Below are 24,624 nucleotides of genomic sequence, written 5' to 3'. Positions count from 1 at the left end.
CTTATGGATTATGCAGAAATGGCAAAATAAGAAATCAAGATAACAAACTTCTAATAAAAGAATGAAAATGGTTTATGGAATATTTACAAACAATCTGTTAACAGATAAGATCATTGGCAGGATTATTGCAAATAAATTAGCATAGTAAGTTAATTTGGATATGCAGAAAATATTAAATTTAAGGAACCGCAAAAAGGATGGGGGAAGGAAGTCGAGTTGTGAAATGTTAAAATGATTGTAAAATTATTGAAATGTATAAAACAGAGAATCATAAAAAGGCAAATTCGTGGAAGACCAGGCTATGTCTTACCTCCACTGTCAGAAGTGCTATGCCCCTGAATATCAGTTTCCACAGGTATCTGGTCAGCCACTGTGAGAACAGGAAGCTGAAGTAGTTGGATCACTGGCCTGATCTGGCAGGATCACCTTATGTGGGAGGGGCCACCTCAAGCTGTGTGCTGCCATACCATCTATGCTTCCTTTGATGTGATCTTGTCAGATGGGGGGGTAACATAAACGAGGTTCTGTACTGTACATGGTTTCCCTTTAAGGGCATGTAAATGTGTTGGTGGTGGTGGGGCATTACAATGGTGTTGTAAACAAAAATTGCCCTTTTCCCTTATGGGGTATCCAAGAGCCCATATAGAGTCCTTACATAGGTTCCCTATTGGTAGGAGAGAAAACAGAGGCCAACCAGAGAATATTGAGAAGCAAAGCAGCTAGTAAGCTTGATCTTTATTGATCTGCTGCAACAGGGTGCTCCCCTCACCCGCAACAGAGAGGAGGAACCCCCCCAAAATGGTGTGCAAGGCCTTATAAAGACTTTTGAAATTGCCACCCTGTAGATCAAGACCACCCCCAGAAACATCATACATACATCACAGAAGGGGTGTAACCTAAGACCACCCCTCAGATACATCATACCTACATCACAGAAAAGGCGGTCTTAAAACAGAAATTTGAATGTTGTTTTTTCCCCTGTCATTGTTTATCTCCTGTCTGGCAGGTTACTTGATTGGATTGCCTGGGTAGCTTGGCCAGTCTTTTGTAATGATAAATACTTAGTTCCTGGGCCAGGTCACAGGCTCACACCCTATTCATATCTTAAATGTGCCCTTAAGACAGGATTTGTGAGAAAAGAGACAATGGGGAGGTTTCCCACTTTGACCTTGCAGAGAAAACATTTGGTCAGTTTAGGAATCAAAATGGTTCCAGGTCAGTCTTCCTGTGCTGATCTATGTACGTGCTTGGTTGGTACGCTTATGAACATTACCATATATCTAAGACCTCAAAATTCCTATCACAATAGGGGCAGAGGGCCTTCTCAGTAGTGGCGCCCACCCTGTGGAATGCCCTCCCATCAGATGTCAAGGAAATAAACAACTATCTGACTTTTAGAAGACATCTGAAGGCAGCCCTGTACCGGGAAATCTTGAATGTTTTACCATTTTTCATGTGCTGTAAGCCACCCAAGGTGGCTGGGGAAACCCAGCCAGATGGGCAGGGTATAAATAATAACATTATTATTATAAAGATTATAGTAAATCCATGCATTTTGTTGTTGAAATGATTTCTAATATCAAAGGGTTTCTAATATAAACTTTAATAGTAAGATAAAATGTACTTCTCTAAAGCACCACGTTGATTCTGCTTCCAGCAATGATTTGCTTGGTGTGAAAACAGTTGAATGAACAGCAATTTATGGCAGTTGCAGTCCAATAAAAGTCAATACAAGCACAGTGGACTGCATAATGAAAGTTCAAACTGTGGGAGTGGAAAATAGATCCAAGCCATGTGTGGGCAATTAACAAAAGAGTCAGCTAAGCATCTAGATTCAAAACACGGGGCACTGCACACTCTTTGGTGGGAGAGAGCTCCCAGCAAAGTTAAAAACACTATTAGAGTTAACCAGCAGCATAGTGTGGAATACAAGTTGTTAAACACTTTTGCAGATCCTGTTTAGTCTGCTTTATAGGTCTTGCCCCCGCTCTCTACCCCTCTAGCAAAGCACAGGCCACACACTGTTGAGTAAGTTTTAAGAGTTTTACTTACTAAATCAAAAGCTCTTGTTCATGCGTTATTCCATGCAGCAACATGGAGAACACAGGTAGATTATTATTGGGTGTGAAATACACAATATAGTTCAACTATGCAGTCTGAATCATTGTATCATAAATTGTAGAGTTGGAAGGGGCTCCAAGGGTCAGCTAGTCCAACCTCCTGAACTCCACCTGCTCTGTGCCTGTGTGATCAGGGTCCTCACATTTTGGAGAGTCTATTCAGAGCTACCGGTATGTCCAAATGTGTGGCAGTTAAGAGTAAAAGCACCTGGAAGCACCCTTAGGCTAAGTCAGGGGTCAGCAAACTTTTTCAGCAGGGGGCCGGTCCACTGTCCCTCAGACCTTGTGGAGGGCCAGACGATATTTTGAAAAAAAATAAATGAACGAATTCCTATGCCCCACAAATAACCCAGAGATGCATTTTAAATAAAAGCACACATTCTACTCATGTAAAACCATGCTGATTCCCAGACTGTCCGTGGGCTGGACTGTAAAGGTGATTGGGCTGGATCCGGCCCCCGGGCCTTAGTTTGCCTACCCATGGGCTAAGTGTTTTCAGGATAAAGTCCCTTCTATGATTGGATTGAAGACTTACCGTATATACAAACTTGCAACATATGAACAACTTGCATATAAATGCATACTTGCCATGGACAAAATCACTGATATATGGAATCCATTCATACAAATACTGTAATAGGTTAAGATCTGGTGAAGTACAATAACAACCTTGTAAAATACACAGTTTTGGTTTTCCCTTCCCTCCTTTATTTCCCCTTCTACACGGGTTCTGTTTCTCTTTCTCTTTTTCTCTGTTTTATTTACCTCTCACCATGTTTAGTGCCCATATAATTATGTGCTTTTTGCACTTTCAATAAGGATTTTTTATATATATAAAAAGACAGGATAAAGTCCCAGCGAGTCAAGCTGCATTGTCTCCAGCTGAGGCTCATTGCTCTTATTCCTTCTCTACAGCTGCCAGGGGAGGCAAGACTGCTTGGAACTTAAGGCAGCTGTGAAGGGGCTGGGTCTGCAGCATTTAAAGCCTTCCTCTCCTGCCCTGGTCCTCTTTGGGGCACAGTGGGTGGTGGTTTAATTTTGCAGTCAGAATGGGGCTGTTAGCTTCTGTTAGCGGTGTGCTGTTGTGTGTAGTAATTGGTGTGGTGGACATCGCAGGCCCTTGGGAGTTGTCTGGGGATGATCTAGTTTGGAGATCTCCTTCCAGGACTGTCCCTCCAGTGGGACAGCCTCGTGGCTCAGTCTTGTCTCAGTCTTCACCATGGGCTTGGATGGACGTTCCCCAGCTGAGGGCTTTATCCCTCCTGACTCCCGTGACTGTGCATTGCATGGAGGCTCAGGTAGTCGTAACTGTGAACAGGGACCTGTTTGGGATGGGGAGGCTCATCCAAGCTTCGGACCTGATCCTGGGCTCTCTTGGTTGCCCATACACCTCCCTCGACAATGCAGAGAATTTGGTGGTCTTTGAAGCTGGGCTCCATGAGTGTGGCAGCATCTTACAGGTAAGGTGAACTGATGAAATGCATGTGCTTCTTGAGTTCCTTGAGCTTTTTAGTTGTTGTAAAGTAACAAGAAAAGCCTAATGGGTGAAGAAGTAAAATGGGGGTGGAAAGACTCCTCATATTTCTGATGTTCCGGCTGTGGCTACTGTTTGTTTATGTGGTTAAAAAGATACTGCCCATGCATGAGAGGGAGGTATTGATGGCTTTGGGGGAAACCTAGTATTGGACATGGGTGGCACTGTAGTCTAAACCACTGAGCCTTGGGCTTGCCGATCGAAAGGTTGGTGGTTCGAATCCCTGTGATGGGGTGAGCTCTTGTTGCTCGGTCCCTGCTCCTGCCCACCTAGCAGTTCGAAAGCATGTCAAAGTGCAAGTAGATAAATAGGTACCGCTCTGGCGGGAAGGTAAACGGCGTTTCTGTGCGCTGCTCTGGTTTGCCACATGACCCAGAAGCTGTCTGAGGACAAACGCCAGCTCCCTCAGCCTGTAAAGCGAGATGAGCACCGCAACCCCAGAGTCATTCACGACTGGACTTAACTGTCAGGGTTCCTTTACCTTTTTTAATATTTGCAGAAATATAAATGCTTTAATGAACCCTGGAACTGTAAAATGCTTGGTAATGTGTTGTTTTTTAATGGGGCAGGTAAAGGTGAGAAAAGGGATGTGGGTGGTCCTAGGTTCTTTGTGTCCATGTGCTAAGCCCTGCACAAGGCCACCTCTGCATGGTCCCTCACTATCCTCCTACATTATAACAGAATCCCTTCTTTCCTTTCTGTCAAATACAGTGCTACCTCGGGTTACAGATGCTTCAGTGCTTCAGAGAGCCAGTGTGGTGTAGTGGTTAAGAGCGGTAGTCTCCTAATCTGGGGAACCGGGTTCGCGTCTCCGCTCCTCCACATGCAGCTGCTGGGTGACCTTGGGCCAGTCACACGTCTCTGAAGTCTCTCAGCCCCACTCACCTCACAGAGTGTTTGTTGTGGGGGAGGAAGGGAAAGGAGAATGTTAGCCGCTTTGAGACTCCTTAAAAGGGAGTGAAAGGCGGGATATCAAATCCAAACTCTTCTTCTTCTTATAACAGACGATGGAGAGGACATCCCTCTGGGCTGATTGCACCTCCCTACACTTAATAGGGAATATATATTGAAACTAGCAATGGAATGATAATAGAATTGCAGAGTCGGGAGAGATCCAAGGGTCAAGTCCATATTTTTAAGATTGCATTTATTTTTAGGAATATGATGTGTTTATATGAACCAACAATAGTTTGAGCAGCCTTCTCTACCCTGGTGCCCTCCAGATGTGGTGGACTCCCAACTCCCATCAGCCCCAGCTAGAGCAGATGATGGGAATTGGAGTCCATAACATCTGGAGAGCACCAGGTTGATAAAGCCTGTTGTGAATCTATATTTGCCACTACTCTTCTCCTTCCAGATGACTCCAGACTCTCTTGTCTATAGCATAAGCCTCTACTATAGTCCTAATCCTGGAAGTAACTCTCAAATCATCAGGACCAGCCCAGCTGAAGTTCCTATTGAATGTCACTATCCAAGGTGAGTCGCTCTTTGTTCTCTGATCACACCTTCCCAATGACTGTTCCTTGGAGAACTGGTTGATCAGTGAAGACTGTCCCTTTTAGGAAAGACAACGTGAGCAGCAAGTCCATCAGGCCAACGTGGATTCCTTTCAGCTCTACCATTTCTGCAGAAGCCAGGTTGGCCTTCTCATTGCGTCTGATGAACGGTAGGTGGCAGCCTTGGGGAAAATACTGTCTACTTCATAAGTTGGGACGGGGAACCTTTTTTTTAGTCCAAGGGCTTCAAGGGCTGTATGTCGGTGATGGGTGAGGCTGGAGGAAAAAGTGTGGAGTAATGAATATAAATCTTAACTTTTGTACAGTAAGCTACCCCAATCTCTGAGCGATGCGAGATTTCAGGTGCTTGCATAGGGCACTTGTATTATCCCATCCCTGTATTAAGATAAGGCTTGCCTTCTAGATGACTGGAGTGCGGAGAGAACCATTAACAGGTATCAGTTGGGAGATGCCATGCACATCCAGGCTGATGTCAATACTGAGAACCACGTGGTTCTGAAGCTCTTCATTGACAACTGTGTGGCCACGCTGAGCCCAGACAGAGACTCTTCTCCCAGATATGCTATAATTGACTTCAATGGGTAAGTTTGCCTTTCTTGCCAGGATCTCTGGGTTGCATTTATTTGGCTGTCAACTACTGGGGCAATGTTGCTAACCATATGTTTTGTTTTAGATGCCTGGTTGATGGGAGATCAGGTGACTCCAGTTCAGCCTTTGTGTCCCCAAGACACAGACAAGATTCTCTCCAGTTCACAGTTGATGCCTTCCAGTTTGCAGGAGATAATGGAGGCTTGGTGAGACATTACTGAACACAGCATGCTTCCTGATCTGGCACATTTTGCAGCAATTGGCATTTTTTTAAAAAATCCCCATGAAAGTTCACCAGCATTTTAGTGTGAATTTATTGTAATAAATACATTTTATATGCAGTTTTGACTAATGCATACATTCTTGCAAGGACATTCCCCTAATACAATGCTTTTTTGTATGTTGTTTTCATTCATATCTTGGTTTTTTTTAAAATCCACTTTCCTTAATGTGTGCAATTTTGTAATTATTGTCAGCTGGGATAGCTCAGTTGGTAGAGTAGGAGATTCTTAAACTCAGGGTTGTGAGTTTGAGCCCCACATTGGGCAAAAGATTCCTGCATTGCAGGGGGTTGGACTAGATGACCCTCGTGGTTCTTACCAGCTCTACAGTTCTATGCTTCTAGGAAAACTGCATTGCAAACTTTCAAATCGGTGCAGATTTTGAAGGATAGCTGCATTTCAGTTCTCATATTATTTAGGGATGTGCAAATTTGGAAGATTTGGCTTTGAATGTGTATAGAATTGAATTTCTCCTCCATCCCTACCTACAGGAAAAGCAGGGCATGGATGAAAGGGGCTTTGCAGGTAATGTCAGTCAGCTGACTGTCAATGCCTGCAAAAGCCCCTTGCCCAGTGCTTCCCAAGGGCTAACAAGTGGCTAACTTCCCTGTGCCTCCTGTACTTTGATGGCTAGAGAGGCTGTGTTGTACACTATGGATTCCAGATACAGCTACATGCTGTGTTTTTAGCCTTTTATTGGGCTGTTATTTTTATTCTGATTATATATTCTGTGGTTTTATATTTTGATTTTGTTCTGTGAACTACCCTGAAACCTCCGGGAATAGGGTGGTCTATAAATTCAATACTGTATATAAATAAAATACTAGAACTAGCTTGTTGGACTTGGTAAAGCCACTGTGACAGAGTTGTTTGAGCATGAGTGTGGGGGAATCTGTGGTTCTCTAGATGTGGTTCTCTAGAACTCTCATTATCCCTGACCATTGGTTATGCTGGCTGGGGCTGATGGGACTTGGAGCCCAATGGCATTTGGAGAGTATTGAGTTGCTCAATAGGCTGCAATGCTGGAAAGTCCAATGGTCTTTCTTTGGGGTCCCCCCTCACTTTCTCCCTCCTTACTTTCTCCAGGTCTACATTACTTGCCATTTGAAAGTCACAGCAGCTGATCAGCCTCTTGGTCCTCTGAACAAGGCTTGCTCTTTCAACAAAGCACGGAACAGGTGAAGGAAGCAGCTGAGAACTGCGGAGGGTGGGGCTGTCTGAGAAGCTGAGAGCAGCATGGGAAGAGTGATTCCTGTACCCCCCTTTTGCTGCAGCTGGACTCCCATTGAAGGTGCTGCAGACATCTGCAGCTGCTGTGAGAGGAGGAACTGTATGCCACCTGGAGGCCGGTCTGGAAGGATGGATCCCTTGTGGAGAGAGACGAGAGGACGCTTCCAGAGAGATGCTCCTGTTATTGTGCATGGTAAATTCTGTGTCCAGAGCGACTTATGGAACAGGGGTGGTGACTCCAGGACACGAGGCCTTGCTTCCTAAACAACAATTAGGCATGGGTCAAAAAAGCTTCCTATTGGCTCCTATTTTTCAGAGGACGAAAAGGCAACTGGTTCCAGTCAACTGCTCTTGCCATCCAAGATGTTTCTCCTAATGTTCAGCCAATGACTACCCTCCTCCTGGGACTTAACCCCATTAGAGCTCATCGTGTTCCCACCACCACCTGCTGCCACCAACCCCTCTGCGTCGTCAGTGTCTAGATTGGCTATAATTGTCCCATAGGAGGAAATGTGTTAGAAGGAGCTTAACTCAAACCTGATGCAAATAAGTTTCTAGGCTTTCATGCTTTTGCAGGTGACTCTTCGGTGGGAAGAGCAGAGGCTGACGTGGTGATAGGACCGGTTGTCCTGGGTGTCCCAAAGAGTTTGAGGCATCTTCCTGAAAACCAAAGAACCATGGGGGCAATGGAAGAAGGTAAGGCTGCAGTTTTGGGTGGCATTTTTTGCATACAGGAAGTTTGCTGTTCAACCTCTTGTATCTGTAGATAGGGCTAAAAGACCTCTGCCTGACACTTAGAGAGCTGGCAGTCATAGAATCATAGAGTTAGGGTCATCTAATTGAACCCCCTGCAATCTTTTTGCCCATGGTAGGTGATAGTAAAGGGAAGTGGGTGGCACTGTGGGTTAAACCACAGAGCCTAGGACTTGCCAATTAGAAGGTTGGTGGTTCAAATCCCCATGATGGGGTGAGCTCCCATTGCTCGGTCCCTGCTCCTGCCAACCTAGCAGTTTGAAAGCACATCAAAGTGCAAGTAGATAAATAGGTACCATTCTGGAGGGAAGGTAAACGGCATTTCCGTGTGCTGCTCTGGTTTGCCAGAAAGCAGTTTAGTCATGCTGGCCACATGACCCAGAAGCTGTACACCAGCTTCCTCGGCCAATAAAGCGAGATGAGTGTCGCAACCCCGAGTCGTTCACGACTGGACCTACAGTGGTACCTTGGGTTACAGATGCTTCAGGTTACAGACTCCGCTAACCCAGAAATTGTACCTCAGGTTAAGAACTTTGCTTCAGGATGAGAACAGAAATCACGCGGCTGCGGCATAGCGGCAGTGGGAGGCCCCATTAGCTAAAGTGGTATCTCAGATTAAGAACAGTTTCAGGTTAAGAACAGACCACCAGAACGAATTAAGTTCTTAACCCAAGGTACCACTGTAATAGTCAGGGGTCCCTTTACATTTACTTAGGTGGTAGTAGGCCAGATAAATAGTCTGACCTTGTATAAGGCATCATACAGTGCAATTCTAACCATGTCTACTCAGAAGTCAATCCCATGGAGTTCATTGGAGCGTACTTCCAGCTAACTCTGGTTAGGATTGTAGCCTTGGATGGACTTCTAGTTCCAAGGTGACATGAAGCAGCTGTGTTATGTTTTAAGGCAGCTATGTTAACCATAGTAAAGTGCTTTGACAGTTGGACCTAGCTAGGGGAGTAAGCAGGTTTGGCCTTGCGAGTCTTGGGGGGTGGGGGACTGCAGTTGCCTGGAGTTGTAAATCAGTTGGCCTCCAATGGAATGATTTCTTCCTGGGAAAGGAGAAGGTGTGGCCCTTGACCACCTGTCTTCACCATGTGGTGGGTGAATGTAGCCTGTCCAGGTCATGTAAGATCAGATCCAGAAGAAGAACTGTCCTCAATGATGGGCTGCAATGTGCAATTGGATGATGGTGAAGGTCCTCCTGGCAAATAATGACATTTCCATGAGCAGAAACGTGTAAATTCCATAGCTGTATGGTAGTGCACAGGATGCGGGTGGTGCTGTGGGTTAAACCACAGAGCCTAGGATTTGCCGATCAGAAGGTAAGCAGTTCAAATCCCCGCGATGGGGTGAGCTCCCGTTGCTCGGTCCCTGCTCCTGCCAACCTAGCAGTTCGAAAGCACAAAAGTGCAAGTAGATAAATAGGTACCGCTCCGGCGGGAAGGTAAACGGTGTTTCCGTGTGCTGCCCTGGTTCGCCAGAAGCGGCTTAGTCATGCTGGCCACATTACAGCTGTATGCTGGCTCCCTTGGCCAATAAAGTGAGATGAGCAGTGCAACCCCAGAGTCGGCCACGACTGGACCTAATGATCATGGGTCCCTTTACCTTTACCTTTATGGTAGTGCACATGCTCTAAATGCAGATGGGCCCATATTCAATCTCCACTTCTCTTTCTCAGGTACCCATGAGATGTCTCTGTTGACAATGGCAGGACTGTCCATAGCAACTGCCTTCCTAGCTTTGACATTGGGGATTCTGGGATATCTCGTTGCCTGCAAGAAAAATAGCCACTCTAATTCTACTCCAATCTCAGAGCTTTCTGGAAAAGCTGTGTAAAATAAAATAAAAATAAAAATGGGTGAACTTGACTGTGACTTGCAGTCTTCTTCTGTAATGGAAGGGGGAGTATGTAATAAAGGCAAGGGTAGCCAATGGGATGGTGCCCCCCAAGAAGCCATTGGTCTACAGTGCCCATCAGCCCCAGCCAGCATGATCAATAGTTGGAGATGATGGGAGGTGCATTCTAGGGACACCTGGGAGGCCACTGGTTCCCCACTCTTGAATTAAGTTAATTTCCACATGATATTTGAGCTTTGAAGTGATGTCCAAATGTAATGCTAAGAGTTGCATGGGCATCTGTGCCATGTCTAAAAAGTGTGTGGTAGCCCTGACAACTTCCTCCCCTCCGTAAATAACACTGTGGTGACTCCATTCTCTAGAGTCTACAAATGCAGTAACATGACTCGATGGCTGGAGTCACTAAATTCAAGTATCTATGGCAGAGCTTTATTTTGTTCACCTTGAAAGGATGCAAGAATCTGTCCACCTCAGTGTTGTCCAACCTGGGGGACCTCTTGAATGGGTAGGCTTGTAGTTTAAAGAGTGTCCAAGTGATCTCTGGACGTAGCTGAAATAAGAAATGATAGTTTAAATCGAGCATGAGCAAAAGGAGAGGGGATTATTCTCTTTCTACTGTCATAAGAGGCTAATATTTTCCCAAGATGCACCCCCGGAAGAGGTGTGGAGAACATTTGACCCTCCATATTTTTCTGAGCAGAGGTTATTTCTGGATTCAGAACACAGTGATCACGCAGATTAGGTGAAAGCTGAATATATTGTTAATAGCTGGGGGGGAAAAGCAAAAAAGCTTTATTTTCTTGCTGCCTTTCCTTTGGTTGCTGGGAGCCCTGAGAGCAATGGACTCTTGAAGCTCAAGCTTGGCCAGCACACATCACTTTCCAAATCTAGCCTGCACTCAGGTTCTACCTGACAGAGTTGTTCTTCAGACTTATATACTGTTAGGTTTACACACCTGGAATTCAGGTTATTGTTCAGCAGCCTGATGTTTATACATTCTTGTAAGGCAAAGGACTACTTAGTACTTGGCATGTAGCCAACATAAATCTCTCAAGTTCATCCATATGCTTTATGCCAGGTGGGACTGTAAGACCCTGCTAGGGGCTTATCCGAGAGATTAAAATTCCCAGGTGCTGCCATCTTGATATATAAGTAACCTTGAGAGAATAGTGTTTTATAGAATAACGAGAGAAACAGAATTAACTACTTAAAGGTCCCAGGTGCCACAAGATATCTAGGCATGAAGGAGCTTTGCTGTGTGTCACCTAAAACTCATCAAACCCATTATGGTCCTCTGTGGTTTGCCAGTGCACAAGGTTGAATTGCAACAACTAACATACCTGGCCATTGACTGTATTTGGTAGGGCTGATCGGAATTGTAGTTCAGCAGCGTCCCTATTTAGAGATTTCTCTGAATCTCTGTACTTCCCACCTTCCCCTCCATTGGTCATATTGTCAACCATTTCAACTGCATATTATTCAGTAATCTATATGTTATGCCAGTCCATTTTGTCCATATTTGTTACATTACAGGTGTTAATGTTTTCATCTGCTTACAGTGGTCTCCCAGGTAAGTTATAATCCTGCTCTAGAACCTCACAACTACTCTCTGACCTTAAACTTTGGGAACCAGAGCTCTTGCCCTCCTCTTATCTTTTCAGCAGAATCTACACAAGTTTTCCTTCCACTGCTGAAGTGCTGAAAGCCAAGGTCATATTGGTCGCCATTTTTCCATGGGCACTTGTTTGTGTTGATAATTGCCTATAGCTCAATACTAGAATAACATATACTACATATGGTTGATAAATCAATCAACTTAAAGGTAGAAAAATTTTATATAAGGCCTACAATAGAATCCTAGCTAAAAAAGTTAGTACTTTCAAAACAAGCAAAAGTGACACAGAAGTGATTATGCATGGGTAAGATCTTTTTTTAAAAAAATTGTTGAGTATAGGTTTTCAGCAGCAGATATGATTTGATCAGGTTTCTTTTTTCTTTTTTTGCAGGACAGTTAGACAAATGGCCAAATTAAAAGAGAAAAGGGAAAGAAGGAGTTAAATGTGATGTACTGCAGAGGCACTGAGTTGCGCCCAACATTGCGGGGGCCCCTCAAAGGATTGTGCCAGATCTTTGGCACTCTGGCATGACCTCTGATGAGATGGGAAAATGTGCTGGGTTCATACACAGGGTCACGCCAAAGTGCTGACTTTTGGCAATCTGGTGCGGCCCTGCTGATGAGCCCAGAGTGCCAGTATCAGACAGGAAGGCACACTGGACTTGTCAGCAGGGTTGTGCCAGAATGCCAAAGGTCCAGCACTCCACCATTTGAAGAGCCCAGCATACCAGTGCGCTCGCTCTCTCTCTCTCTCTCTCTCTCTCTCTCTGTGTGTGTGTGTGTGTGTGTGTGTGTGTGACATCACATATTAAGGAGGTCCAGCCCCTTGCCCAAAGATTTCAAGGGGGCTAAAGACATGACCCCCTGGAGTTGGCATGCCCGATGTACTGTATTGGAAGACAAAATCTGCTTATGATGATATATATATATATATGTATCTTATTGAATAAGGGACACAGGTGGCGCTGTGGGTTAAACCACAGAGCCTAGGACTTGCGATCAGAAGGTCAGCGGTTCGAATCCTCGCAACGGAGTGAGTCCCTGCTCCTGCCAACCTAGCAGTTCAAAAGCACATCAAAGTGCAAGTAGATAAATAGGTACGGCTCCAGCGGGAAGGTAAATGGCATTTCCGTGCGCTGCTCTGGTTCACCAGAAGTGGCTTAGTCATGCTGGCCACATGACTCGGAAGCTGTACGCCGGCTCCCTCGGCCAGTAAAGCAAGATGAGCGCCGCAACCCCAGAGTCGGTCACGACTGGACCTAATGATCAGGGGTCCCTTTACCTTTTATCTTATTGAATATTGTATGATCTAAACAGTACAATAAAGCATAACAGCAAAACAAATACAGTGGTACCTCTGGATATGAACAGGATCTGATCCGGATCCCCGTCTGCATCCTGAAGTGAACGCAACCTGCGTCTGCGCGTGCACAGGTTGTGATTCGCCACTTCCGTGCATGTGCGTGACATCATTTTGACCGTCTGCACATGCGTGAGTGCCGAAACCCGGAAGTAATGCATTCCGTTACTTCCGGGTCGCTGCAGAGCGCAACCCGAAAGCGCTCAACCTGAAGCATATTTAACCCGGTCTGTTGTGACTTGTTCCATAAACTAGTAAGAGTGTGGGGCAAAGAGCTAGACGCGGTGGAACTCTGCCCTAAATCTGCCTCTGGCCCTGCCAAATCCCTGCCCTAGCTCAAGCGTCTGGGCTGGCATCCCTTCCGAGTGGCTCACAGCTGCCGGATGTGCTCTCTCTTTGGCTGCCAGATCTGCAGGCTAGAGCAGAACATCAGCAGATAAAGCTCTTCGTGAGAATTGCATCCTGGTGCCAGGGCAAACCGCATGGTGAATTCCTGCTGGGCATGTGGCTCTTGAAGGCACAAGGGGTGCCAAGAAAAGTGCTGGCATGTTTACAATGCACTGGGACGTCCAGTACTACCCATCCCTCTGAAGTATTGATGTACAAAAGCGATAATCTGCCTGGAAAGGAAAATAAAAACTTTTGATATGCAGAGCTGTCTCCTGTTTGCTTTAAGTTGGTGGAAATGGCTCCTTTTTGCCAAATGAACTGCATAATCTATTTTCTTGCATTGGAGGGCAATACCGTATTTTTCGCTCCATAAGATGCACTTGACAATAAGCCGCACCTAGTTTTTAGAGGAGGAAAACAAGAAAAACATATTCTGAATGAAACAGTGGATGTATGATTTTTGTGGTTCATGCTGTGGCCACAGACATCATGTGTGATTTGACGGTGAGTTTGGGGTAGCCCAATGCAAAAATCCTGAGGATCCATGTGGACCCGTGCTTTGTAACCACATTTTTACACCATTGCGGCCCCACGAAACAGTGGGGGTGTGATTTTTTTTTTTGGTGCAGGCTGTAGCCATGGACATGCTATTGATCTGATGGTGAATTTGGGGTGACCCAGTGCAAAAATCCTAAGGAGCCATGGGCTTTTACCTCCCCCCTCCCAGGCAGCCTCTTTTATCGCTAGCCTCCCTTATCTCCCTCCTGATCGCTTGCTGATCAGCTGCTTCCTTTCAACACCCCCTTCCCTCTTGTTTGCCTTAGTGTATTTTCCTTAGCTGGAGCAGTTTTTTGCTCCTCCTTTTCTTCTAATTTCTCTCCTCATTGCTTGTTTTAGTATTCCTGTCTCCTCTCCTTGCAAGTTCGCTGTCTTTACCTCCCCCCCTCCCCTGGCAGCCTCCTTTATCAGCGGCCTTATCTCCCTCCCGATCGCTTGCCGATCTGCGGCTTTGTTTCAACACCCACTTCCCTCTTTCTTAAAAAAAAAAGCAGCATGACCTCCTTTTCATCCCTGGGCAGTTCGGCTCCAGGGACCACACATTCACTCCATAAGACGCACAGACATTTCCCCTTACTTTTTAGGAGGAAAAAAGTGTGTCTTATGGAGAGAAAAATACGGTATTTTTCAGCGCAGGGACCACATTCCATTCTCCGCAACCTTCGGAAGGCCAAAGTGGGCAGAACAACTAATGTAAATTTTTCCTTGCACACTAGAGTAGTTTCCGTGCATGCTGTCTATCCCCCGTCCAGGCAAGAAAGAAGTATGATCAGAGTTCAAGGGCACCTTCCAGCCAGGCAAAAACACACAACGAGGGTGTGAAGCAGGGCTGGTGATGAGAGGGTGTGGCCTGGGAGAGAGGGTGGGGTGGTAAGGAGAGAGTTCTGGGGGCCAGATAAGATAGGAGGGCCACTTTCAGCTTTTGGGCATTATGCTCCTCACCCCAGTTTTACTGTGTGTTTTAAACATGGATGTTCTTTTTAAAATGTTTGCCCAACTGCTTTTTTGTACTTTGTAACCACTTATATACCGACATTAAACAGCGAAATGATAATTGATGATTGGTAATTTAAAAATGTAATATAATGTAAAACAGCTGGAGGACATCAGGTTCCCCATCTATGACTCACACTTATCATTTGTAGAAGTCAAACACGACTTACACAGCTTTATGAACCCTTAAAAGGGGCAGATAGGAAATGAACCAACAGCAATCTCTTGGTTTCAGTTTCCCAAGCAACACTAATCCCGAATATTGCTTCTGGAAACCATTTTGGGGTGCTATTTCCTGAACGGCGCAGGACGAAAACAAAGCTGACTTACCTTTACAGGCTTGTTGTAAGGATTGCAACACAACTTTGTCTGCAAAGCAATGTGAGCGCTTGAAATGACTGCGGAAGTGTCTTTCGTTGCTGCCGATGTGTCTGAGAGGCTTCTGGGGGGTCAGCGTATAATGAATCACATGCTGGGCCTGTTGCGGGACACTTGGGATGGTTTTTATCCAGTAGTGTTTATCCACCTTCCATTAAGCTAAGAGGTTCTCCTGCCTTCCTGCTAGAATAGCTGCTGTTTAACAAATCAACTAAATTGCCTGCGATAGCTTGTCCTTGACTGCCACTTAGCGGTAGTTTGGAGTTTATTAGATTAGCAAAACTCCTGTTTTCCACCGGGAGGCTGTCTCACGTGTGGGATTCCAGTGTGCGCACTGTGACTGGAAGGTGTAGTAAACGACCTTATACTGGTTCGTCCAGCTCAGCGTTGTCTTTTTTTAAAAAAATTGTTTATTTGGTTTCCAGATCAAAGTTTTACAATCACATATCCAATATACAACATAAAAACAAGATTCCAAAGAATTTCTTGGACTTCCCTCCTCTCCTTTGAGGATCCTATTACTAATCATTTCCTACTGCATCTTTTATAATAATCCATATCTTTTATCTGTCCATTATGTCCAAAATTCACCATTAAACTACAAGTGTTATTCCAGTCCTACTAATGGTTTTAACCAGTGCTTTTTTCCTTTAAAAAAATGTTTAGGGGTACTCTCATTCTTCTACTCATATTGAAATATTGCCCCTCAATAAGGCCAAACTTAGATTCACAAAATGTTTAGGGGTATGCATCCCCCCAGAAAAAAACACTGGTTTTAACTGTTTGCAAAGGTTTTTAAGATAAATTATAATTTCCCCCCATTTCTTATTAAAATTTTGCTCTTCCTGATTTCTGATTCTTCCAGCCATTTTTGCCAATTCAGCATAATCCATCAATTTAATCATCCATTCTTCTCTGGTAGGGACTTTATCTTCTTTGCATCTCTGGGCCAATGATATCCGGGCAGCTGTGGTCGCATACATAAATAGTCTTTTCTGCTCCCTTAGGATTTTGGCACCTAGAATTCCTAAAAGAAAAGCTTCAGGGTTTTTTTAGAAAAAGTTATTTTAATCCCCCCAACTCATTATAAATCATTTCCCAAGATTCTTTTACTACCTTACATGTCCACCACATATGATAAAAGGTGCCTTCTTTCCCCTTACATTTCCAACAAGCATTTGATCCTGTTTTATACATTTTTGCTAAAAAAACTTCCAATGAAGGAGTGTCTACCACCTACCAAGGGAGTCTATTCCGTGGCTGAACAGCTCCTACTGCCTTAAAGTTCTTCCTAACGTTTAGTCGGGTTTCCCAGTAGTGATGTATGGAAGTGAGAGCTGGACCATAAAGAAGGCTGATCGCCGAAGAATTGATGCTTTGAATTATGGTGCTGGAGGAGACTCTTGAGAGTCCCATGGACTGCAAGAAGATCAAACCTCTCCATTCTGAAGGAAATCAGCCCTGAGTGCTCACTGGAAGGACAGATGGTGAAGCTGAGACTCCAATACTTTGGCCACCTCATGAGAAGAGAAGACTCCCTGGAAAAGACCCTGATGTTGGGAAAGATGGAGGGCACAAGGAGAAGGGAACGACAGAGGACGAGATGGTTGGACAGTGTTCTCGAAGCTACTAACATGAGTTTGACCAAACTGCGGGAGGCAGTGGAAGACAGGAGTGCCTGGCATGTCCAGGGGGTCACAAAGAGTCGGACACGACTAAACGACTAAACAACAACAACGTTTAGTCAGAATCTCTTTTCTTGTAACTTGAAGCCATTGATTCAAGTCCTACCTTCTGGAGTAGCAGGAACATGCTTGTTCCATCTTCCACATGATGGTTGATGAGCAATTTCAAGGCCCCTCCTGCTCTCCTTCCCGCTTGGTCTTCAAGCTGGGCTTGAATCTGGCTGCCTTTCCAATGGAGGGCTGTCTTCCACAAAGTAGAACACGTGGTCACCTGACAAGGAACAGATCCCGCATTGAGTTTAGAAGTACAGTGGTACCTCGGGTTAAGAACTTAATTCGTTCTGGAGGTCCGTTCTTACCTGAAACTGTTCTTAACCTGAGGTACCACTTTAGCTAATGGGGCCTCCCACTGCCGCCGCGCTGTTGCTGCACGTTTTCTGTTCTCATCCTGAAGCAGAGTTCTTAAGCCGAGGTACTATTTCTGGGTTAGCGGAGCCTGTAACCTGAAGCGTCTGTAACCCAAGGTACCACTGTACGTGCAAAATGCGGCCTGGGTGTATTTCTGTCTGTAACTTAAAGAGACTGGAATAGGTACTTGTGACTTTATTTAGTTGCAGAGAAAGAACCTTGCACCTGCCGCTTTGGGGCTCGGCAGGCTTTGCTTGCCGTTGCCAAAGGTGCTTTGCAAGCTCTTTGATCTGCCTGCACACTCTCGCCACAGCCATTTCCTCACCATATTTACCCGCTTTCCCCTGTGGCTTGAATGCCTTTTCATGTTCAAAGCACTTTCTGCTTGGAATTCAGAGGCGGTAAGGAGGCTGTCTGAGTTTTGTATGGGGCAGGGCGGATCCTCTCTGGCTAAGTAGTGCTTTGGAAGTCAAAGGGCATCAACACCCTGATGTGCTCAACTGCCCGTGATTTTAAATACAGTGGTACCTCGGGTTACAGATGCTTCAGGTTACAGACGCTTCAGGTTACAGACTCCGCTAACCCCGAAATAGTACCTCGGGTTAAGAACTTTGCTTCAGGATGAGAACAGAAATCGTGCGGCAGCGGGAGGCCCCATTAACTAAAGTGGTGCCTCAGGTTAAGAACAGACCTCCAGAACGAATTAAGTTCTTAAGCTGAGGTACCACTGTATCTCACAAGCCTTGGAACACCCACTTCCAACCAGAGCAGCGCTGGCCTGCCCATGAGGCAAGGTGAGGCGGCTGCTTCAGGCAGCAGGATCCACAGCCATAGCAGATCCCAAAGTAGTTATTTATCCCCCCATGTTCTTACTGGGCATAGGGTGGGAGGCACAATGTGATGGGTCCAAGAGCCTTCTCGTCACCTTCCCAAAGCCTTCCCAGCTAGGGGAAGGAGGCAGAAGGGCTCCAGCATCCTGTCAGCTTCTGCCTGGCTTAGGGAGGGAGACGTGAAGCTTACACATGATGTTGTGACTGTGGATATATGACCTGAGAGCCAGTGTGGTGTAGTGGTTAAGAGCGGTAGACTCGTAATCTGGTGAACTGGGTTCGCTTCCCCGCTTCTCCACATGTAGCTGCTGGGTGACTTTGGGCTAGTCATACTTCTCTAAAGTCTCTCAGCCCCACTCACCTCACAGAGTGTTTGTTGTGGGGGGGGGGAAGGGAAAGGAGAATGTTAGCCGCTTTGAGACTCCTTTGGGTAGTGATAAAGCGGGATATCAAATCCAAACTCTTCTTCTTCTTCTGTCCCCAGGCCCTGCGGTTGTCTGTAAGGGGTTTTCTTCCATGTCTCATCTGCAGACATCTTTGTAACAGAGACGGTCTGCCAACAGGCCTGAAGCCGGCTTCTCATAGAGCACATCCTTGGGGATCCTGCCATCTTCCATTCTATGCACATGACCAAACCAGAGTAAACATTGCTGGGAGAGAAGTGTGGACATGTTGGGAATGTGGGCTTGGGAGAGCATGTCTTTTGTTGAGACTCTCTCTTGTCATGAGAGACCCAAAATCTTCCTGACACAGCGCACATTGAAGGCGTTGAGGCGTTGCTCCTGGCGGGTATAAGTTGCCCATGACTCACTTCCTTTTTTATATATATATATTTTATTAAATTTTCTGTTTTACAATTTAAAATACTCATTTTACATCCTTAAGATATCCATGATATTTCTCTTCTCTTTCCATGGTTCATTTTACATATCATAAATCCATGCATATTTTACAAAAAAACCTATACCATTCAGTATTCCATTATTGCAGTCATCAAAACTTATTTACACTGTTGAATTTATCTTAATACTGCCAGTGTTTTCCGCTGCACAAAATTATTTCCCATATATTTAATAAACCTTTCCCAATCTTCTCTAAACGTATGTTCTTCTTGTTATCTTATTCTGCTAGCTGTGTATATTTTGTCAACTTAAGTTGCCAGTCTTCTTTGATTGGGACCTCGCTCATTTTCCATTTTTGGCCTAACAAAACACGGGCCACAGTTGTTGCATACATAAATAATGTTTTTGACACTTGGGAGTTTCAGGAAGGACTCTGGCTTTTTGGGAAAGTACTTTTAAACTCTTTTTTCCAATTCATCACAGATCATTTCCCAATACTCTTTTACCCTTTTACAAGTCCCACCACATATGAAAGAACGTTCCCTCCAACACATGACTCACTTCCATAAAGCAGTGTGCTTAACACGCAAGCCTGGTAGACTACCCACCTGGTCATTAGCATCAAATCTTCCCATATCCTTTTGGAGAGGCAAGACAAATTCACAGAGAATAAAGCTGTCAGTGCCTACTAGTCATGATGGGTACAATCCAGCTCCAGTAGGTCTCTAAACAACAGTTGCTGAGAAACACATGTGGGGAGAATGCTGTTGTGCTCATATTCTGCTTGTGGACTTCCCAGAAGAGGCATCTGGTTGGCCACCCTGAGAACAGGGCCTGATCCAGAAGTTGGCCTCTTTTGAAATCCTTACTGACCATGCTGCTGGGGATTCATTTGAGTTGGGAGTTCTGCTGCATCTGTACATATTTTGCATATAGCCAGCAAATTCTCAATGGGATTTACGTCCGGGGAATTCCCTGGCCAATCAAGTACCTGTATTCGCTGCTCTGTCATGAATTTCTTCACCACTTTTGATGTGTGACAAAGGGCTAGGTCATGCTGCAATATCCCAGTACCACCAGGATACCGTATTTTTCGCTCTATTAGACGCACCGGACGATAAGACACACCTAGTTTTTAGGGGAGGAAAACAAGAAATAAGAAAGTAACGCAAAACTTCCTGAGTGCTAAGAGGGAGCGCTCCTCCATCTTCGCTCAGGAGGCCTTGTGGGGCTACCCCTGAAGCCAGGAGAGCAAGCGGGATCCGTGCGCACTGATCCCTCTTGCCCTCCTGGCTTCAGCGAAAGCAAGCCTACTGGCTTTCCTCCTGCAAGAGCCGCACGCTCTTTAAAGGGAGTGCGGCTCTTGGGGGCTTTTCTGGGAGGTGGGGGAAGGGACAGAGCCACGTGCTAAACCAGAAGCTAGAACAGCCAGGATCCCGCTCGCTGTTCTGGCTTTTTCTTTAGCCGCGCGGAGCCTTCATCCCCTGCCTGGGAGAGGCTACGTGCGGCTAAGGCTCCCCCAAGAGCCGCGCTCCCTTTAAAGAGCGCATGGAGTGTTTGTGCAGCTCTTGGGGGCTTTTCCCCGAGGAGGGAAAAGGGCAGCCCAAGAGCCGCACACACGCTCCACGCAGCTCTTTAAAGGGAGCGCTGACAGAGCCTCCCACGTGCATTCGCTCCATAAGACGCACACACATTTCCCCTTACTTTTTTAGGAGGGGAAAAGTGCATCTTATACAGCGAAAAATACGGTACCTCTTTTCCAGCTCTGGAATAACTCTCTTTCGTAGAACCTCAATATATTGCGGCGAGTGCATCATTCCTTCTATTGGCTGCAGGCTTCCAACACCATAACAACTGAAATATCCCAAAAACATCATCTTTTGTGGGTGCTTGACAGACTCATTGATGTGGCAATCATGAAGCTTCTCTCCCTGTGACCTTCAAACATGCTGACTTTGTTTCAATTGATTTCCACAAGGGTGTAGGGCCAAAGATACCTCATCGCTGGCCTAAAACATTCAGTTACAGAGGTCTGGCTTTGGAGATTATGCATAAAACCAGAGTTGTGTCCTCTCCTGCTTCTTTCAAGGGGTTAACTCCGAGAGGAATGTGCTGAATCGGCCACTGCATTCTGCTCATTCCTGACTGTCTCTGCCCTGACCTGCTTTCCCAGGCCCTGCAGCTTGGGAACTTGGCTGCTCTTTCTTGGGGAGGGCAGGCGATGGAGGGCGGGGGGAGGATTACTGTCTAATCTCAGGAGCGCTAGATGAATGGAAAGCATGCAGAATGGCCTGCCGGGCTTCCGAATGTGACATCTACAAAACGTAATTGAAGGTGCCTCCTAGGGAGGAGCAAACTTCTCCATTTCGGTTCTCTCAGATTCTCATCTTTCCAGTCTTCAGATCTTCACATTTCCACACCAGTTTGCTGCAATTATTATATTATTATTATTATTATTATTATTATTATTATTATTATTATTATTACAGTGGTACCTTGGTTTACAACCATAATCCATTCCGGAGGTCTGTTTGTAAACCAAAACAGGTTGTAACCCAAGGCATGCTTTCACCAATGGGGCCTCCAAAAAAATTCACTTGTAATCCCAAAAAAATAAAAAAAATGGGTTGTAATCCGCGGGTGGCGCTGTGGGTTAAAGCCTCAGCGCCTAGGACTTGCCGATCGAAAGGTCGGCGGTTCGAATCCCCGCGGTGGGGTGCGCTCCCGTCGTTCGGTCCCAGCGCCTGCCAACCTAGCAGTTCGAAAGCACCCCCGGGTGCAAGTAGATAAATAGGGACCGCTTACTAGCGGGAAGGTAAACGGCGTTCCGTGTGCTGCGCTGGCTCGCCACATGCAGCTTGTCACACTGGCCACGTGACCCGGAAGTGTCTCCGGACAGCGCTGGGCCCCTGGCCTATAGAGTGAGATGGGCGCACAACCCTAGAGTCTGGCAAGACTGGCCCGTACGAGCAGGGGTACCTTTACCTTTACCTTTTTAATCCAAAAAAAGGTTGCAAACCAGGACACGCACTTCTGGGTTTGACGTGTTTGTAATCCAAAACGTATGCAAACCAAGACGTATGCAAACCAAGGTATCACTGTATTATTATTATTATTATTATTATTATTATTATTATTATTATATTTATTTATTTATTTATTTATTTATTTATTTATTTATTTAAATTCAGCGGCATTTCAATGCAAATTCCTCCCAATATGCACATTGTTGTATGGGATTTTGCATTTTGGGATACTGTTTTCACACAGCATCTCCTCTCCTGCCCCTCCCTCCTGCTGTTACTTAATCAGTGTTTTAAAATTATGAACATTAGTAAAGGTAAAGGTAAAGGGACCCCTGACCGTTAGGTTCAGTCGTGACCGACTCTGGGGTTGCAGCACTCATCTCGCTTTATTGGCCAAGGGAGCCGGCGTAAGGCGTACATGTGGCCAGCCCGACTAAGCCGCTTCTGGCGAACCAGAGCAGCGCACAGAAACGTCGTTTACCTTCCCGCTGGAGTGGTACCTATTTATCTACTTGCACTTTGACGTGCTTTTGAACTGCTAGGTTGGCAGGAGCAGGGACCGAGCAACGGGAGCTCACCCCGTCACGGGGATTCGAACCACTGCCGACCTTCTGATCGGCAAGTCCTGGGCGCTGTGGTTTAACCCACAGCGCCACCTGCGTCCCATGAACATTAGTACCACCCTCTTAATTGATTCAGGCCAGATCCACAGTGGGGTGGGGTGGGGGGTCCCTGGGCTGGCCCGGGGAAGAGTTGATCTGATTAGGGATATAGTCAGGGGGTTGTGCATAGCCCTATTAATCAGTGGCAGCACCATGTTTAAGGACCTCCCTCCCCAAAGAGGCTTGTCTGGTCTTGGCACTCACTTTGCTGTTGTTGTTTTTTTGGTGCCAGAAGTAGACCTTTCTGTTCTCATGGGCATTTTGAGCTTTTAAGCTCTGAGCCTGAACTGCAATTTCCAGTGTAATCCTATTAAGGCTTGCTCAAAAGTAAATGTTGCTGTGTTCTATTGGACTTAACTCCCCTAGTAATCAGGCATAGATTTGCAACCTTAATCAGCTGCTCCTGGGCTGTTGTCCTGTGCACACTTACCTGGGAGCAAGTCCAGTTGAAACCAATGCGGCTTACTCTTGAGTATTTGTTCTGCTTTTATTCATTTGCTGCATTTCTTACCTGCACTTCATTTATTTATTAATATATTTTTATTAAAGATTTCTCCGTTCGCAAAAATACATGCATTGTCTCTTTTTTCAAGTTCTGTTTTTTACAGATCAGTTTCATTCCTTGCGAGACATTAGTGTTGTGTGCAATATTAGGTTGGGAAGAAAAGAGGGGGGAAGAGGGGGGATAGTGATTGGGGTGGGGTGGGGTGGTTATGCTATTCTTCTGCTTAGTGTATGTGTGGGGTTTTCTGTCAGTGTCACTTGTATTGGTTCTCTTACAATTCGCTTGTTGTGTTTCCTTGGTGGTGGCCTAGGGTGTGGTGGGTTGTCTTTGGTTGGCTATAGTGAGATTTGTTTTTGTGTGTGAGAGGTGTGTGTGTGTTTGGATCAGGGAAGCCAGATTGATTCGTATGCTGTTGGCAGATTATTGTTTGTTATGTACTGAGTTGAATAGGATCCAAAATGCAGCAGTATGATTGGTCCTAGAACAATAGGATTCAGAATGCAGCAGTCTGATTGGTCCTAGAACAATAGGATTCAGAATGCAGCAGTTGGATTGGTCTGCAGGAGCCACCCAATCCAACTCCAGGTAGAAGTGAATCCGCAACTTGATTGGCCTACAGGAGAATCCCAGAATTAGCCAATCACGTGGGGCCCATTGTGTAAATAATGTATATAAAGCAGACATTTTGGGGGAACTTCCATTCCTCGCTACCATGAGCTGAAATCCACACTCGACTCCGATTATATTTCATTGTTGTTGACCTGTTGGGCTATGTATGTGATAAAGGGAAGCCATACTGGGGTAAAGGAATCGTCTTCTATTTGTCTCTGTGTCAGTTTCAGTTTATTGGTTAGCTTTTCTAGTAAGGCTGTTTCCCATGCTATTTGATACCATTGGTCCATGCTTACTCCTGACAGGTCTCTCCAGTGTCTGGCTATAAGGCTTCTGGCTGCTGAGAGTAGGTAGGTTATGAGCTGTTTATAATGTGAGTGGGCATTATTATCTTGGAAGATGTTCAGTAGGACCAGTTCTGGGTTGACTTCTAATACTTGCTTGGTTATTTTGCATATTTCTTATATGACTGATGTCCAGAAGAGTTGGGTTTTTGGACATTCCCACCACATGTGGAGGTATGTGCCTGTGGGGGTGCAGCCTTTCCAGCATTTTGGTGCTGTTCCTGGGTGTATCAGCACTAGTTTCCGTGGTGTTAGGTACCATCTGTAAGTGAGTTTCAGGGTGAGTAATTTTCTTTTAGCTGAGATGGATTTAAAGGGAGGTTTAGACCACATTCTAGTCCATTGAGTGGGGTTAATCTCATAGCCTATGTCTTCCTCCCATTGTTTTTTGATTACGTCGAGGGGGTTTGTGGGATTTTGGAGCAGTATTTTGTGATGCCTGTGTTGGGTATAAGGTTTATAAGCAATGTTGTCAGTGTTATTAACAACATTATTGGTTTGTTGGAGTAGGGATATGGGTATTAGCACGCTCT

General features: G+C 45.5%; 1 protein-coding gene and 1 long non-coding RNA gene across 3 annotated transcripts; one reads left to right on the top strand and one right to left on the bottom strand.

Moving 5' to 3' along the window:
• Nucleotides 1–1,622: 1,622 nt before the first annotated feature.
• On the top strand, nt 1,623–9,922 carry LOC128401924 (zona pellucida sperm-binding protein 3-like). Its single transcript, XM_053365569.1, has 9 exons — nt 1,623–3,580; nt 5,012–5,130; nt 5,217–5,320; nt 5,575–5,752; nt 5,845–5,965; nt 7,127–7,218; nt 7,315–7,463; nt 7,847–7,966; nt 9,705–9,922. Exons 1-9 carry the CDS (start codon nt 3,170–3,172, stop codon nt 9,860–9,862), a joined length of 1,452 nt encoding a protein of 483 aa, XP_053221544.1. The 5' UTR covers nt 1,623–3,169; the 3' UTR covers nt 9,863–9,922.
• A 5,638-nt stretch (nt 9,923–15,560) lies between these two features.
• LOC128401926 (uncharacterized) lies at nt 15,561–21,180 on the bottom strand. Of its 2 annotated transcripts, none has more exons than XR_008327570.1 (3): nt 20,695–21,178; nt 19,934–20,070; nt 15,561–16,204 (listed from the first exon to the last, which is right to left on the bottom strand). It is a non-coding gene; the product is annotated as an uncharacterized LOC128401926 (long non-coding RNA). The 2 variants fall into 2 exon arrangements; XR_008327571.1 differs by lacking the exon at nt 15,561–16,204 and adding an exon at nt 16,927–17,133 and having other exon boundaries at nt 20,695–21,180.
• Nucleotides 21,181–24,624: the final 3,444 nt, after the last annotated feature.

Source organism: Podarcis raffonei, chromosome 14 (genome assembly GCF_027172205.1).
Source record: "Podarcis raffonei isolate rPodRaf1 chromosome 14, rPodRaf1.pri, whole genome shotgun sequence".
NCBI classification, from domain to species: Eukaryota; Metazoa; Chordata; class Lepidosauria; order Squamata; family Lacertidae; genus Podarcis; species Podarcis raffonei.
Note: the sequence above shows the minus strand (reverse complement) of the source record. Positions and strands in the feature narration are given on the sequence as shown.